This window comes from Danaus plexippus, chromosome 5 (assembly GCF_018135715.1).
Source record: "Danaus plexippus chromosome 5, MEX_DaPlex, whole genome shotgun sequence".
NCBI lineage: Eukaryota > Metazoa > Arthropoda > Insecta > Lepidoptera > Nymphalidae > Danaus > Danaus plexippus.
Window position 1 is genome coordinate 6,739,185 of NC_083539.1, and position 18,436 is coordinate 6,757,620.

Below are 18,436 nucleotides of genomic sequence, written 5' to 3' on the forward strand. Positions count from 1 at the left end.
CATAAAATTTATGTTTTTATGCTTCAATAAGCTGGAAATATTGTTCCAGTTTTTGTTTGCTCTAATATAGAGCGGCGGCGGGAAAGTTGATTTTAGTCCTTTGTTATTCACGGTGGTCGGTTGGGTTTTTTCCACAGCTACGCGAACAGGTGCGGGCGCAGGTGCAGACACAAGTGCGCTTGCAGGTGCTCGTGAAGCTGCGCCGGCAGCTGCGACTGACATCACTACTTTTTAATAGGCGGCGGCGCCTTCAGCAACTTTGCCGCCTTCCTCTTTCCCGGTTTGGATACAATAGGCATGAACCCGTCGTTATCCTCCTCGGCATTCGAAGTCAGCGAAGAAGTCTCTGGTGACGACTCGTATTCGGAGCATTCCATATCGGATGGAATGTGGCGTTGTGGGCAGCCCGGTGAAACCAGGCTGTCCGTGTCGACCGTGGCCTTCCTCAATGGCTTACATTGGTCGGTGTAGGCTTTATATATATTGGGGCGTTTTCTGCGAGGAACTCTAATAGTTCCTAAAAATGAGTGTGATAATGTTGCCCATGTTGGATGATGGTATGGGTGTGTCCTCCCTGCCTAGACAGGGAGGTGTGTGGAAATGTAAGAAAGCACTGAAACTAAGTCCCTGCTATTAGGTAACAGGGGTGTACCCCTGTGTAGGGTAGTAACCCTATCGACTGTGAAATACCTTGTGGCAGAACAATGACGACTAGGCGACGGTGGCTGCTAACCTCTTCGGAATCTGCTGATCAACGCCGGACACGTTGATCTTGTAACCTCTTCTTTGCCCTTTTATCACTTTTAATCAAAATAGACATCGGATCCAGTTTATGCTCATGTCGATTGACGTTTCATTGTAAAGCTAAAGTCTAAACTTCAGACCAAACTTTATCAAAGTGCCAAGTTTTAACGTTGTCAAATTAGCTATATATTCATTCAAAACCAACATAATTTGTGAAGCTGAATTTTTTTAAAGTTTTTCTTATGAGATTAAAATTTTTGAAAATATATTGACTATGAGAAATTGATTTTCAACCGAAATTTGTCTAGTTCTAAGACTAAAAACGGGACCAAAAACAAACAATATATATTCATAGACATGGCACATTACCAACCCACATTTCAATTTAATATTTCTTGTATATGAGTGTCAATCTACACTTAACGTATCAATATTACTTTGCGTTCGATTTAAGTGCAATGTTGTTAATTGATGTGATGTATGAAGTAAAGTAACTGTTTTTGTTCTAGTCACAGTAGTATAACTCTCGTTGTTTTGAAAAAGCTACAATACTCTTTTAAAAACTAAAACAAATGAAGCTACCGAAAGCTACGATAAAACGAATACAACCTTTTATTATTTTTCAAATTATGTTAGGGATAAATAGAATTTACTTATGTGATTGCAAACAAAGTGTTAATATTATTAGTAACATATATAGCATAACTTTAGTGTCAATAATAATGTTGATATCTCTTCTAAATCCCATTATTAACACAAGTCATTTTGTCATGAACAGTTTTACCACTTTTGAATATTCTGCTTTAGCTCTAAGTGCTGTGATTATAATGAAGAAAAATTTCATTAAGTTCTTTAATAACCTGCAAAATTTTGATAAAACGCTAAACATACATGCGAATGCTTCCTTTACAACACCAATATCATGGTTTTATTGTGGCATTATTACAATATCCATTTTTAACTTGGTTCAATATTATCACTTCATAATTTTTACAAATTTAGATATAAATCTATTTGTGGTCCCATTGTTTTTGGGAGATTTTATACATGATATGGAAATGCTATTTATCTGCATTTTATTTGTATTTATCTTAAAACGACTTTACATACTCAAAGAACGTACAATAAGACTTGTTGGGAATAAAAACATCAACTGTCATTCTAAAATTAACCATGTTAGGTCTCATTTAAAAACAACAGATCTAAACATTAGTTTCCTGCATAAAGCATATGACCATTTATATAAATGTTCTCGTCAACTTAATTTTGCCATAGGTTTTCCGGTAGTCTATTTTTACTTCCATATTGTCATTATTCTGTTAATTATGTAATCCTGTAAGCTATTAATCGTAACTTTTTTATTTCAGATCGTAATAATGTTATTATCATCGGCTTTAACAAACATAATGCTTCTTAAAAATTCAATTATTATAATAGGGTCGTCGTCAACAGAATACTTTAAAATTGAATTTGGACACCTGGTAAGCTAAAATTAATTAATAAATAACATGATTCAACTATATGAGGCTTGTTAATTTTTATGAGTGGATTTAAACAAATAATACCATAGTATTACTATATGAACAATGACACTTATTTTTTTTGGTTATTGTAGGTTTATTAGGATATTAAAATTGAAGTGACTGTTTCAAATAGTGAATTTAAAGTTTATTGTTTTATTATGATATAATATAGAAATCAATCTTTCAAGATCGGTTGAGCCTTAATGAAATGTTAGCAGTTAACCCCGAAACAAAACGTTTATTCCTTGAGTTACAACATCGACAAGGAAATTCCATCTAACATTACTTCTTCTTCTTCCTGGCAATTATCCCAGCATTAGCCAGGGTCTGCCTTCCTGCTCAAACTCCTCCACTTTGCACGGTCTTTAGCATCCGCGGTGGTAAGTCCATTGGCTCTCATATCCTGCTTCACGGTGTCCAGCCATCGCTTTCTTGGGCGTCCTGGGGGTCTTGCTCCAGGGACCGTCATATCAAGGCAAATTTTTCCGACGTAGTTCTCAGGCCGGCGTGCAACGTGGCCATACCATCTCAGGCGACTCTCTTGAAGCTTATCCGCTACGTCACGGACTCCAAGACTACCTCGGATAAATGTGTTACGTATACGGTCAGCCCGCGTTACGCCACACATCCACCTCAGCATCTTCATCTCCGTGACGTGAAGCTCCTGAGTGTGCCTGGACAGTGTTGGCCAACATTCGCTTCCATATAAGAGAACCGGTCGGATTATGCTCTTGTATATTAGTCCCTTGAGCTTGGTAGGTATTCTGCGGTCGCAGACCACACCTGTGACCTCACGCCATTTCGCCCAAGCAGCGCTGATCCGGGCTTGGACATCGTGATCGATGCCTCCCGACTCATGCAGAATAGATCCAAGGTACCTGAACTTTTCCGACTTTACGGCTGGTTCAGGTCCTATATGGATAGTGCAAGAGTCCGGGCTTCCGCAAGCCATGTACTCGGTCTTCGTCACATTTAGTTTAAGACCACCGTTCTCAAGCGTACCCTTCCAGAGGTTCACTCTTCGCTCTAGCGTCAACCTGCTCTCATCAATGAGCGCTATGTCATCGGCATACATCATCAGCCATGGAGGCTGGTCCTGGATGTTAGCCGAGACAGTGTCCAGCACTACATTGAACAAGAAGGGGCTAAGAGCCGAGCCTTGGTGAACCCCTACTGAGATCGGAAAGGGTTTTGTATCGCCAACAGCAGTCCTAACCATTGAAACGGAATCGCGGTACATGTCTCTGATGATGTCAATATAGGCCTCAGGGATCCCTTTGAATCGCAATGCCCACCAGATACATTGACGAGGCACGCAGTCAAAGGCCTTCTGCAGATCTAGGAATGCGACATGCAGAGCTCTCCTTTTTTCCCTGTATGCCTCCATCAGAGTTCTGATGGCAAAAATGGCGTCCAAGGTGCCCGATAAACCTGGCTGAAATCCATATTGACATTCCGAGACAGTACACTCTCGGCGGAGCCTGAGGTCGATCATACGCTCAAAGAGCTTCATGGTGTGACTCATGATCTTAACGCCCCTATAACTACCACAATCTTGAACACTGCCCCTGCCTTTGTATATAGGGGTAATGTAACTGTAACGCCACTGATGTGGCATAGTCCCAGTGTTCAAGACGCGGTTAAAAAGGTCCGTCAGTATGAGCACACCAAGAGAGCCCAATGATTTCCACGCTTCGATCGGAATATCGTCAGGTCCCACCGCTTTCCGATTCTTCATGCGTCGAAGACAATTCCGAGTATTTAGCAACTCCTTGAAGTAGCATCTCCATCTCTCCTTCACAGAGGCATGATTACACAGCAACGTGCCTTGGGAATCTCTGACGCTAAGACATTTTGCGATATCTTGCGTCGCCTTATCCCGAGCTCGTGCCAATTTGTAAATGAGCTTCTGCCCCTCCGCAGTTTCAAGTGTATCATATAATGGTGATAACCTATCACTGCGGGCTCTGGCAACAGCCCTTTTACTGGCACGTTTCGCTGCTATGTACTCTAGTCTGTCTTCAGGAGAGTTTGATTGCTGCCACTTCTTAAAGGCAGTCTTCTTTTCACGAATCACCTCCTGCACTTCGTCATTCCACCACCATGTCTCCCTGTCAATGACCCGTCCTCCCTTAGAAAGGCCTAGAACTCGTTTACCTGCTGTGATAATTGCTGACTGGGCTCGATCCCAAACTTCCTGAGCAGTTTCGGTATTAGTCGACAGATTTTGACTCTCAACCTCTGCCCGAAAGCTGGTCTGCATCGTTCCATTCAGCAACCACCACCTGATGCGAGGCTTACGTTTCTCGGCCACTTTCTTTTTCGGGGTAACGACATAGTCCATGACAAGAAGTCGATGTTGGGCTGTCAGGCTTTCACCAGGAATGACTTTACAGTTAGTCACCTTGCCGATATGACACCGTCTGGTCAGCAGATAATCTATTTGGGTTGAGTGGGACCCGCTCTTATACGTGATAAGGTGCTGTGGAGTCTTTTGGAAGAACGTGTTCACGACGGCTAAGTCAGACGCAATACAGGTTCTGAGAATATTTTCTCCCTCTGCATTGCGGCGACCATAACCAAAACCACCGTGTACACGATCAAACGTTTCCGCAGCCCTACCTACGTGGCCATTTAAATCCCCCCCAACTATGATTACTTCAGCAGCTGGTATAGCACGTAGAACCTCTTCAAATTGCTCCCAGAATGACTCTTTTTCGGACCCGCTACATCCAGCCTGAGGAGTATAAGCACTGATCAAGTTAGTAATCACTCCCTCGATCAGTATCCGCACCCGCATCAGGCGGTCGCAGCGACGATCGACTTCAAGAAGACCATTCCGAAGCTCTTCAGATAGCACTACCGCTACACCAGCTTTACCTGAAGGCGACCCAGTGTATATCAGCTGGTAACCCTGTCCGATGTTCCGAGACTTATTGCCCTTCCAGCGAGTTTCCTGGAGGAACGCACACTGGACCCGACGTCTCATGAGTACATCTGCGAGTTCTCTGCATCGTCCGGTTAGAGAGCCAATATTCCACGTTGCAAAGCGGAGTTTCCTTTGGGGTACTAACGTCTTTAGCCGTGCCCGTACTTCACACGGTAGCCCTTGCCCACTTATCGCAGGTGTAGGGCGATGTGCCTGCGCGTCGTTTCTCGGCGACGCCCTAGCCGTACCCAGTCCATAAACTTTTGCAACCATAAGAGTGGCGGGAGTGGTTTTAACGGAGCGACTGCCGTCTGACCTCCAAAACCCCGTTTTACGGGTAAAACCAGGAAAGGAAAAGATAGAGAAGGGGGGAAAGGGGTTAGGAAGGGGAATGAGGGGAGGTACAGGACACCACCTTCATGGACTGAGGATAGAGGTATGAAAGTGGTGGCTCGAGGATCCGGGGTCGCGTACCCGTATGCCCAAGGCTAAATATCGGAAAAATATTTAGTAGGACACCCTCTGGATAAGATTACGATATGCAAAAATCAATAGCTCCAAATAAAATGTCAGCAAAAGCTAAAATTTAATTGGTAATAGCGATCAGTAACAGCACAATTAAAGACGTGGCTATTAAGTATGATGGGCTTCAAGATCCACTTTCTGATACAAAATGACACCGTTAAAAAACTCTTGTGCGATGAAGCCTACGCAATTCCGCATTCTTACTACGCCTGTATAATAACACCTGAATATAAACATATATTTATAACTAACAAACATACATTGTATTTGTTTTGTCTGTATATAGGAAGAATATATAAGAAAAGGACCGATACAGAGTTCAATATTATTTGTAATGAGAAATAATTGTAAATTTATTTGTTTCAGAAAATCAGAACAGTTGTTACATTCTCAATCGGTCGTTTTATGAAGCAGTCATTTCTCTTGATCACGCTCTGTTACTGCACGTTTATAACTAAATGTCTTGTATTGGCCATAAGAGGGACCTTATATGATTATCTTAATGCGGATAATTTAAGTAAGTTTTCAATCAAATTTTCGTTCAGGTAATAAATATTACTATCAGATTATTAATTTCATATAAATTAAAGTTTTATATGATGACGTCTTTATGTTATATTTATTATTTTTTATTTTTAGGTAAAATTGAACGAAGAAAGTTAAAGGCCTTTCTTCAAATGACACAGGATAATGATTTTTCCTACACTTTGTGGGGTGTTATACCTTTAAATATGTCACTGCCACTAAAATACTATGCCGTATGCTTGACATATCTTATAATTGTGTATCAATTCTCAAAATTTATTTACTAGCTAGCTTTTGCCCGGAATTTCATTCGTGGAGAGTTCTGAATTGAATTCACAAAAAAGTGCATATTGTGTGGTTAAATAATAAATATGTTTAGTAATAGGCAAAGACATTAATAGAAATGTTATTACGTGGTTCTGTGGAAATTACATTAAATAAAGACATAAGTCCCTCTCTTCTTATGTATGAGTTATATTAAAACTCTCCCATTTATAATATTAGCAGAACTACCACAAACAATTTCGAGGAAGAAAATACAATAAATAATTATTAGTTAAAGAAAGTTATTAATTCTATGACAAGTGTGAAGATTTTTATTTGTCATGTAACTTTATTTTTATGTTTCAATATATTTGTATTTACAATTTTTACCCGTTAAGCAGAGCGTAGTAAGCAATCTCATAACACTTTAATAATTGTGCTCCTGATTGAGTGAACATAGCACGCTGTAGATATGTAACACCAGATACATTAAAGAGCTGATTTATATTTTTAATTTTTGTATCTCGTGCAGTGTTCCACTATGATAACATTAAAATATTTATATATACATATGTATGTGACTTTATTATCTGTTGGAGACTCCAAATGTTATGCAATATAATAAATGATCAATTACCATAGCTTGGAACTAAAAATAAAATCTATCACTTAAAAATCTATTATCTATATGACTTATATATTTGATTGTACAATCTAATATAAGATAGCCTGAAATCCATTAAACGTGATAATTATCATTATGGATAGCAACATAATACAAATTAAAATAAAAACCTTAATAGTTTTTTTTAATAAAGATATTGTTTGTTCAAATAAACTAACGTAGAAGGTGGTGTCACTAAAAATCGGAATATATGAAATTATTCTGTTTTTATCCTAAAACATGTTCATAATTTCACCTCCAAAAACAGTCAGTCCAGAAATTCCAATTCCAAAAAGAAATAACTTTTTCAAAAATGAATATAAAACTGTTGATCAGATAAAAAAATTAATACTGTTCGAAATGTGTTTTGGCTTAAATCGGCAATATCTGTTCTCTGAAAATAAATGTGTGCTTTTTTTAAGTCGTGCTTACAGTGTCATGCTAATTATTTTAAGTATCATTTGTATAGTTTTTATTGATCTTAATAGTAGATTATTTAATGTCTTAAAAGACATCTCGGGGTTTGAATATATTTTATTAAGTTTTAGTGCCCTAGTTTTAAATAAGAAGAAATTAAAAAAATTCTTTGTAGATTTGAATTTATTTGATAAAATACTTGGTGTCAACGAGGACATATCAAAATTATCCGTGAAATACTGGACGTCAATCCAACTTTCCAATATTATTTTATATCATTTTATTAATTTTATAGTAATTGCTCATTATAAAATATCATCATACTCCTACAGTTTTATTTACTTACCATTTCTTATACATGATTGTGAAATTATATTTTATACAAATTTTCTTATTTTTTTACTGAGAAGAGTAAATATTTTAAAAGCTCATGCTGCTAAAATATTTGTTGACGACGTTGCAGTATATAATGATAGCAACAATATAAGCAATCGTAATACATTTTCTGGTAATACAAACGTTAATATTAATTCCTTCTACAAAGCCTACAATTTATTATACAAGAGTTCTTTGAACTTAAATTCGATAATGGGATTTCCGGTATTTTTGTTTAATTCATATTGTTTTAATTCTTTTTTTCTTCCATTGATTTACTAATTGAATAATATATTTTATTTTTTAACAGTTAATTGTGATATTGGCAAAATCTGGACTTGCAACTATAATCCTACTTAAACATCTGATAACAAGGATTGAAGAAGATAATGAAGATCCATCGGTATGTGGTACTTTTTAATATTTTTTAGTAACTAAAACGGTGAGTGCAAACACAAATTTTATATGAGAGTACTTTTTTATTACAGTAAATAATTATTTTCATCATTTCAGATCATAGTGATTATGTCTATTGTTATTACTGTTCGATGCTTTATGTACACGCTACTCATAACTTTTCCTTGTTATGTATCGATGGTAACCAAATGTGAAGTGTTTGATTTGTGCACAATAATTAATGACTTCTTGAATACAAAAAAATCGGGTAATAATATTTTTTAATAACATGTGATAATGATTAACTTTTTTTTTATTATGTGTTTTTAATATAACACCTAGGTGAATATCTCTTGTCCAAGAATGTAACCAATTACTGTTTTTTGGCCAATGCCAATGGTTGATTATTAAAAAAATTTATTTTGTTTATTTTATAGATAAAGCAGTTCGACGTAAAATAAAAGCCCTACACCAGTTAAGTCGCACTAATGAGTTTACTTACGTTCTATGTGGAGTTATTAATTTAGAAATGACACTGCCGTTGAGTTACACAAGCCTTTGTACCACGTATCTCATTATAATACTTCAAGTCTCCAAGTTTATTGATTAAGGGGAAAAAATTCTAATAAATGTCAAGTTTGTTTTGTACTTTCAGTATTAATTTATTTCTGAAGCTTATTTCCCAGAATTTTACTTCGCATTCATTATTTTCTAGGGGTGATGTTATAGTCTGCAAGGAATCTATGAATAAATAACAATCTATATCTTTGTATTTAAAGTATATATTTTTTAAGTCAATAAATATGTGATACCGATTTCCTTAGACGATTTCTATATATTATTATAATTCCATAAGAAAATGAAGGTCACTAGTTAAAATGGTAAGTAAATAAAAAATTCCGAACAGGTCTGATAAGATACCAAATTTTCCATAAAAATTTAAATATTAGACATCCAATTTCCATAAATTCAATTCAGATATAAGTATTTGACGCTGAAACTCCCCAGGTAACAGAAATTCAATAAAGCCACGCTCTGTAGCTGTTCGTAATACTGGAGCCGATGAAGAGACTTTTTGCATGTCTTATATCTAATAAACATCCTTAGACGAACTTCAAAAATATATACTTTACAAAGCATAAAAATTCATAATAGTTATATTTAAGGCCCTCCTATTAGTCTAGTTAAGAAAAACATGAAAAACTATTTACGAAACATATTAACCTATAATTTTTTTTATCTTGATATTTAAAATTTCTGCAAATATCATTTTCTTGTTAGTTCACAGTATCTCTTTACGATTAGCTTTTTTAGTGTAAAATTTTTGTTTCAAAATTTATATATTTAACTTCTGAAGAGTTATCAAGTCTGATATATATATATCCTCCTTTCGTCAATTTCCCAAAGCGGGGATTTGTTAGTCACACGTCATCCTTCGTGTACGTTGTTCTTTAATCTCATCCTTCAAAACTCCTGTAACTGTGGACGTGAACCACTTCATCCACATTCATGATAAGAAATCCTCTCGATGTCGAATCTCGATAGATCGAGAGATCAAGACCACAATATTCAAGAATATATCAAAGGCGTTTATAGGATGACGTTCTCTTGACTTCAATGTCCACGTCTCTGCCCCGTAGAAGAAAAAGAGGAAGATTAGCGCACTGACAAGACTCGCTTTTGTTTTGTGATCCTAATACTTATACATCATAACGAGAAACTATAAAATGAGACTTTACAGTTCTGACCATTACAGATACTGGGCAGTTTTTATTTTTACAAGATCTTAGTTGATAATATATGTAAGTAAACAAAATTTTCTGAATTGAGTATCCCATAAAGTTCTAGATTTGGAATTTGATTCACCATCATCCATCTATATTTTTACAGATTTGACGTATAATGTAATTTTCAGAAACGTTAAATAAAATAGAAACACTACGCATCCTTGGCGAACCCCCTTGCTAATCAATATAATTTACCAAATTAATTAAGATTTTCTGGTTTTAAATATCAAGGCGAGGATAATAAGAAAAGATATTTTTTTATTTTTGGATTGAGGGAGAATAACAATCTTTATTCAGTTTTGAAGCATTTTATGTTGAGACGGCTCGCTCTCTCAATTATAGGTGAATGTTAATTATAGGTAATTGGTAATGCCTAATACAGAAACAGTTTTTGGGCATGTTAGTCCAGTCACGTGACACAATTCATTCCTTCTTGTTATTAGTTTACAAAATTAGTTTACTTGCGAGAATAATCGTGATTGCTTACCGTATCTTTCCATTCTACTGGCTGCTGCTACGCAGTGGTACTCCAATTCAGATTATTTACATCCACTTCAAACGTGGCGTTGACGTTTTACAGGTGTGTTTTCTCTTACAATAAACTTCCTTCTTTTATATTCCGGCTAGGAACTGAGAATGGACAGGAATATATACATAATGAATATATATGTGAACTCCTATATATATATATATAAAGATCCATATTTAGTTTAACAAATCATTTAAACTCCACAAACAAAAAGTAATTAATAAAAGTCTATAATTAATTGAATAGTTAGATTAGTGTACAAACAGATGTGAATGCTACCCGCAAAAGGTATTAGTATGCAGATGAGAATTGCCAAGAAAACAAGTAGCTTTTGGTTTATCCCGTGTAATTAAGTAACTAGATATTACTTTGAGCTGCAATTTGACTAAAAACGCAAAAGTAGTCTTTGAAAACAAGAAAGGATACTGGTAGTAAAACTTTAATTTTATGACGTAGATTATTATTTGCTTTTAATATAAATATTTATATTCCATTTGTTAAAAGAAAAAATTCACAAACGAACAAAAATTTATGCTTTTTTAAAAACTTTCGTGTTTGGCTTAGGGGATTTGCAAAAAGGTGGTAGTTTATAAAAAAAATTATATAATTAATAACATTTGTTATCATGATTTAAATTAAAGGCGGTGTCTTCGTTTTTTTTCTCCGTTTAAATGGTTCCATATCGATTATTATATCAATGGTATTTATATATGCGTATCGAAATACAAAGTCTATAATGAACTTAAACGGAATTAAGACTTTGTATTAAAATAAACAAACCTAAATTTAAAGTTTACTTAATTGTAACATATAAAATGTAATTAAACAAAGATACTTACAAGGTTTGTGTAGAATATTTTATTCACTAAAATACTGTAAGCGAAAGATCAAAGATTGGGATATTGAAGTGGTTCCCACTCGTTAAGACTACTTAAACCCACGGTGTAAATTAAAAGCGATATCGCTTCCTGCTTTAACAACTTGAGATGGTTCACTCTGATTGGAATTACGTTTCTATGGTTAATGTAGTTATTGATTTTATAGGACAACGCCCAACTTTTTTCCTGAGTAAAGTGATATATTGAAAGAATTGCAATAAAGCAAATGAAATTCCTTTAAATCTCAATAAAGCCTTAATGAAAATGGTCTCATTTTTATAATTTATTGAAAAGCTTAAGACTATATAGCTGCATTAAATTTGACGACTTTTTCAGTGGGTTTTATAAATTTACTCTTTTCCGCAATAAGTTTCTTACTATTTTATAAACAGTCTTTACCAAATGAAACTAATCATTTTTTCCGCCAGTGATCACGGTTGCTGCAAAGTTACCGAAACGACGGGAGTATGTTGTTTTAAAAAATAATAAAATACGCGTAGTAATCCGAAAATATTAGTCTCATATAAATATTTATTTGCAAGAATCTTTGATCTCATTAGTCTTTACTAGTTGCTTTTTATTTATCAAGTAATTTTAAAAGTTTGCTTGTATAAGATTCACCTGCATTAAGTTTTTATTTGTTTTTAATGTTTTTAAAAATTATCTGTTTTATTATTTGTACATATGTAGATATGGTTATTAAATATAATTAAAAATAAACAAAAACTTTATTTAATTCTTATGAATTATTGTAGGTGTTTAACATAAACATAAGACATTTAAGCCCTTCAAAAAAGAATACAAAAATCATATTCTATACAATTACAATCCTAATTGTCAATAATATCTTACAGTCAGTGCATAGCCTATAGTTTTACATACCTATCTATCACAAAAAAATATAAGGACTAAAATATTTGAATTTCTCTGAGATACCATCTAAATTTCCTGATTTCCATATCATGGGACCATCCTAAAATTTGTTTTTTTACAACAAAATATTAATAATTAAAATCAGTTCCTAAAGGACGGAGTTATCCTAGAAAATGATCCTGTTTTTTTTAAGTCTTTTAAAATCTGTACATTTTTAGGAATTGTAGTTCATTTTAGTGTATGTTTTGCAGATTAAACAGAATTAGAACACTCCGATATTTGTTTAGTATATTAGAGATGCAGTATATTATAAAAAAATGGTAAATATTGATACTTTACAGATGGTTATGTATCAATATTATTACGTTGTAGTACTATTGATAATTCTCGAAATGTATGTATAAACTTTAAACTTAACCTTTTCTGTTTGACCGATATCACATAAATTTTAATTTAAAATTAATATTAAAATAATACAATAATGTTCAAGAGCATTACTATCATTATTCATGAATTAATTATGAGGTTTATTTAACAATTGAAGTAAAATATTTTAAATTACAGATTGCCTTAACGGTATTGTAATAATATTTTACATATTTAAATGCTATGCTTTCATTTCGTTAAATTTAGAGAATAATATATTTTAATAACATGATTTATTTAAGCCGATGGCTATATTAGTATTTCTTTTTTACATACTTTTATTTAGCTTCACGTGTATGTATGTATGTATGTTTGTAACCATCTTCTTCCAACTCGATTTTGAAACATTATAAACGGACCGATTTCGCTCTAATTTTGTAGGCTTATCAAGGACCGGTGGCAAATGAATATCTCGTAGAAATTATATCAATTTCATCATTAGGATTGCCAGGATCATCATATCATATCATAGATCCTTTACATGAGAGTGAAAGAGATAGAGCATGCAGGCTCAAGCGCTATTGTATTTTTTGGTAAGCTACATAGCTGCATTATCAACAGCCAGAAATCAAAAACTTTTGATAAGGCGAATTTTATATTTAATTTCTACGTCTCTGAGCTGACACTAACTAAATCGCGATAATTACAAAAAAATTGCCGTGTCACAAATATGACTATTGGCAGGATCAACCAGGGAGATGTGTTCCTGAATCGAACTTCGTGAATATATATAGCATTAGATGAAATGGATCGGTTACGAAAAATTAATTTATAAAAAGTGACCAATAGGGCTTTTTTACATAATTCGTTATACTACTACATTGATCGCAAGTGTACTTATTTATGCTAACAACACAAAAAGCCTTAGAACGCACACGAATTGGACACGCAACTCTATAAACACAGCTTCATATGTCACTGGATTAAAAATTATTGTAGTTATTTGATAGTAAAATCAAACATTCGTCGTCTAGAAGATTAACACATCCGCGTTGAAGACAAATTGACTTAATAAAAAAAATAAATAATTAGGTATTGCTTTTTTCACACGATTAGTTCAAAAATAGTATGAAAGATTTAGTTCAAAGCATCCCATGCTTTTCTCATAATAATAATAATATTTTCCGCCCACTGTTAATGTTAAAGATTATTTTTTACTTTTTAGTGGGGTTAATTAGAAAAGCATGTTTTTTAGTTTTTTTTCTAACTATTTCATATTTGTCATTAGAATATAGAAAATAAATCTTAATATAATTCTTTCACTAAGCCTGTGAGACTTAGACAAGAGAAGGGACTCGGAAATTCAGTTGTGCTTTATACCTGAGATTTACAGGATTTAGAAATAAAACAACATAATATGAAAAGGGTCAATATTACAGTTGCTGTTTCCTCAACCCCAAAATGGTTGTCAAAATTTTAAAAAGTCTTTTTTAATTTAAAAATACCGATGTTTAAGCATTGTATGAGATAATATCAGCAGCTTTGAACAATACCACTTGAATAGAACTAATTAACATATTTAAATCCTTATACCCATTCAAAATATGTTTCAAACAATTTGAAAGATTTTTTTTTATATTAATTTAAGTAATTAAATTTTTTTTTATATTAATTTAAGTAATTTAATATTTTTTTTATCAATTTAAGTCCTGTATCACTGGACCGTACCACGAATTTATGCAACCCCACTGGTGTTACATTAGAGTATTTTTGTTCAGATTCTAAATATTGAATACAAGTATTATATTAACCACCTTAATTCAACCGGCAGATTATTTCAAATAAATGGTAGAAAGTACTGGTTAAATTGAATTGACCAAAATATATTTTTGGCCAATTCAACTTACAAAAATTTTAAAGGATAATTGGCAAATAAAGTGGCATCTACAAAATTTAAAGGATATTTAAAACTTGCAGTATAATGCTACTACATTGTATAGATTGTGTGTAGTTCAGTATGTTTATTTAAAGCGTTCATACCTTTTATTATAAGTGACTTATAATTTATTTTTTTTGGTTCTTACCACTTAAAAGACTTTTGTGATCATTTGTTTTTGTCAAATGTAATATTTAATTGCTTTTTTTTTAAATAACAGATTTTATACTCTTGTTAATTTAAATTAATTAAGAAAAAGTCAGAGCTATTGATTATGAAAATTCTTTTGACTACTCTTATGCTCTAATACGTGTCTATCTGCTTTCCAGTCCACTATCCAAGGACACCATTTTTCTGTAAATGTATGATTAACTTTGATTGCAGCTTATTTTCATTTTAATTTAACGAGAGTTTTAAGGAATAAAATAATTGGATTAAATACTTCTCTTTTCTTCAAGAGTTTAAAAAGGCGTAACTTGCACATTCAATGAGCGATCTGAGATCTATGTATTTCGAAGATACAAGAAGTCTGCTCACAATAACCTATTAAGATGATCCATATCAAGCCACTCCCTAAACATTTAAAAAAAGCATCCTTAGCGGAAACTAGAAGCTTGTTAAAATTTATTTTGCACAGTAGAAATGAAACAATGGGCCTACCAATCCTTCTAAAATTATATTATACACAAAGGATATGAAATGAAAAAGAGGACTCTTTTATTTTACATCTGCAAATACTGGAATGTCATAATTTAATATATCATCATAAACATGCAAGCTTGGATTATATTATTTTTAAAACTTACGTTACAAAGTGAAATGTTCCTACGAAACACTTTCCTAAAATTATATAAACGAGACGAGATCTTTTAGGGTTACTTGAGGTACCCAATACACTCTTTTTGTCTTCGTTTCTTAAATTTCTTATTTCCTCTTTGTTTTATGTTGTTTAAACTGATTATATTATTGAGTAAGTTTATTTTTACATTTAATAATAACTCTCAATTCACAAATAATATACATATGTATATCAATTTAGTAAACCGTAATTATCCAAGGGATAGGGTAGCACTGAACCAATTATTTATAATTCTGAAAAGTTTGCTACAATTTATTCTACGGACTATTGATCCTCGACTATCATAGTGAATATACTTCATACATAAAAATAATTAAATTGCATTGTCTCTTTTAAAATTACAGGTCAGTTATGATTTACGGCTTTTTGCATATCCAAAGAGCTCCAAGCTTTAAAGTCCAATATAAATTTAGAACGCCATTAAAGATAATTAATTCATGCTTCACATAATATAACACATATCTGATACAAATTGTGTGATTTATTTCCTATGAGAGAAAATATCAAATAATTTTGTTTTTCACTTCAAATTAGTTGGCATTAAGTATTTGTAGGAGTTAATTAAACAATTTAACTCCAAAAGTACTTAAACACTTTGCGGTTTAACATGAGAATATTTTATTTGAGCTTGCAAATCAACTTCTAAAACATCAACAACAACAATATGCAGGACGTAGCCAACCAGCCACAATATTACAATTTCTTATATATATAGAAGCATTTTTAATAAATGAAAAACTTAAACGATTCATAGAATAATAATAAAAACTTAAATTAACCCAACTTTTGGAAATCTCCTATACTCAAAATACATCCACCATTTAAAATGAAACTTTTTCAATTGTGACTTTACAAATGTGAAAAGTGATATAAGAGAACCTATAAAAAAGTTTACAAAATCTCTTCTTTATGAAAATACATCTTAGGAGTAGTACATAGTAGTAAATTTAAAAAGCTTCATGATGAGTGAGTTTTGATCACAGAAACAAGAGAATGAGTTTTAATCACAGAAACAGAACATTGATAGACAAATTCAAAAATCATGAGAAATAAAAATTACCTGAAATACATTTTATACTTTGGACATTCACTTTGAATTAATGAAAGCATTCCTAAAAATCTCGTCTTTGTATGCATTTTTACCCTTTGAGGAAAATTTTTGCTGATCTAAACGTTTCTAGATTTTACAAAATTTTTTACGATTTTTAAAAAGTCATCCAGATACTATCTCATATTATTTATAATAAATAAACATCATCTATAATCATAAATAAAAAAATCTTAAAATTCATAATACTTGCGAAATGTAAATAATATGATATATTAATTTAAATTAATTAAAGGTAATGTATACAATATGTTGTAATGTAACATAATATAATAAAAACTATGGTTGTGACTTTTACATCATATAAAAGTTTTATCATTAGATTATCAAAATTTTTCTGCAAATATTTTTAAGTTACATAAATTTAAAAATTCAATCACCCACCTATATCTGACTCTTATATTTCTACTTGTTTGTTAAAGCTTTCCTTAATTTGTTTTTGTTTAACATACATCGATAGGTTAACATAAATTTTTATTTCTCACATTTTACATTCCAAACGTACGCGTATCACCATATTATTATATTATAAATTACATACTAATTACATTTTAAACTTCAAATAATATTGTATCGGTTGACAGTTAAAAACATCTGCTTGTTGTATTCTGATTATCACTTACATACTTCAGATTTTGGATTTTTTTTGTTTTAAATTATGTCATGGTTATAATAATTTCACTGTTTTCTTAAGAAATAAAGTATTTTTAATAAAAGAATCAAAATGTTTAATATATACTTGTTTGTAACGTTGTATAATCTTACTAAAGAGAAGTGCGTAGTCAATTTAAAATCTCTGCTTGTGTTGATTATTTTTCTTCTGCTCATTTTTTCAGCATATAAATGTTATAAGTTTTATATAATATATTCTACCAAAATTACTTAAACACGTACATATATCTGTGATTTTTCACAATACTTTATTTCTTAGATAATCTGATAAAATTTGTTCAGTTGGAAAAGTGTTTTGAAGTTCGTCCAGACATCAAAATGATAGGGCGCTGAAAAGTAGATGACGAGAGTTCGGGAAGTTTACAACAAACTCAGCTAGTTCGAGTAACGATCAAACTTGAAGATAAATCTTTCTATTATTATTTTAAAATACATTCAAGTGAATAAAAAGAACTCTCTGTAAAATTGGAAAAACCAGAATCTGGACTACGAAATAATGATCTTCAAAATTGAATTTGGTATGTACATGACTACTATTGACTACTATTACTACTTATTTTGTATTTTTATTTCTTCATCCTAAATATAGTACCTGATAGATATATTTCTTAATAAATTCAAAGTAAGTATAGATAAGATTCTAATTGCTCAATAGTTATTTATAACAATAAAATAAATTAATTTATATCTCCATAATATAAGATTGAAAATATATTTCAAAATTCATTTAATTGGCCTTTTGTAGGATGAATGGGATCTAAGAAAATTAAAATCATTAATAAAAAGATCTGTCAAATATTTAATTACGTCTTAAAAGACTAATAACAGAAAATTTGATTTACTTTAAATAATACAATTCTTGATGTCAATATACCACTGTTAATATACCATTTATACTTATGACGATTCGTACCACATTTAAGGGCGATCGTTTGATTTTTTATGTAAAATCACTTGTTCAGGCATTTCACTTTAACCTGGATGTTGAAGTTAGCAAAAAAGCCAATATTTTATGTAGGTAAGGATCTAAAAATAAACCCAAAAAAGGTATTGTTTCGTTGGAAAG

The 18,436-nt window shown here is 32.3% G+C and overlaps 2 protein-coding genes across 2 annotated transcripts; both read left to right on the plus strand.

Moving 5' to 3' along the window:
- Positions 1 to 2,139: 2,139 nt before the first annotated feature.
- On the plus strand, positions 2,140 to 7,004 carry LOC133320804 (uncharacterized). Its single transcript, XM_061529481.1, has 3 exons — positions 2,140 to 2,225; positions 6,088 to 6,238; positions 6,361 to 7,004. Exons 1-3 carry the CDS (start codon positions 2,151 to 2,153, stop codon positions 6,531 to 6,533), a joined length of 399 nt encoding a protein of 132 aa, XP_061385465.1. The 5' UTR covers positions 2,140 to 2,150; the 3' UTR covers positions 6,534 to 7,004.
- Positions 7,005 to 8,484: 1,480 nt separating this feature from the next.
- Positions 8,485 to 9,010, plus strand: LOC133320805 (uncharacterized). The gene is made up of 2 exons (XM_061529482.1): positions 8,485 to 8,630; positions 8,800 to 9,010. The coding sequence occupies exons 1-2, from the start codon at positions 8,492 to 8,494 to the stop codon at positions 8,970 to 8,972; spliced, it is 312 nt and encodes a 103-aa protein (XP_061385466.1). The 5' UTR covers positions 8,485 to 8,491; the 3' UTR covers positions 8,973 to 9,010.
- Positions 9,011 to 18,436: the final 9,426 nt, after the last annotated feature.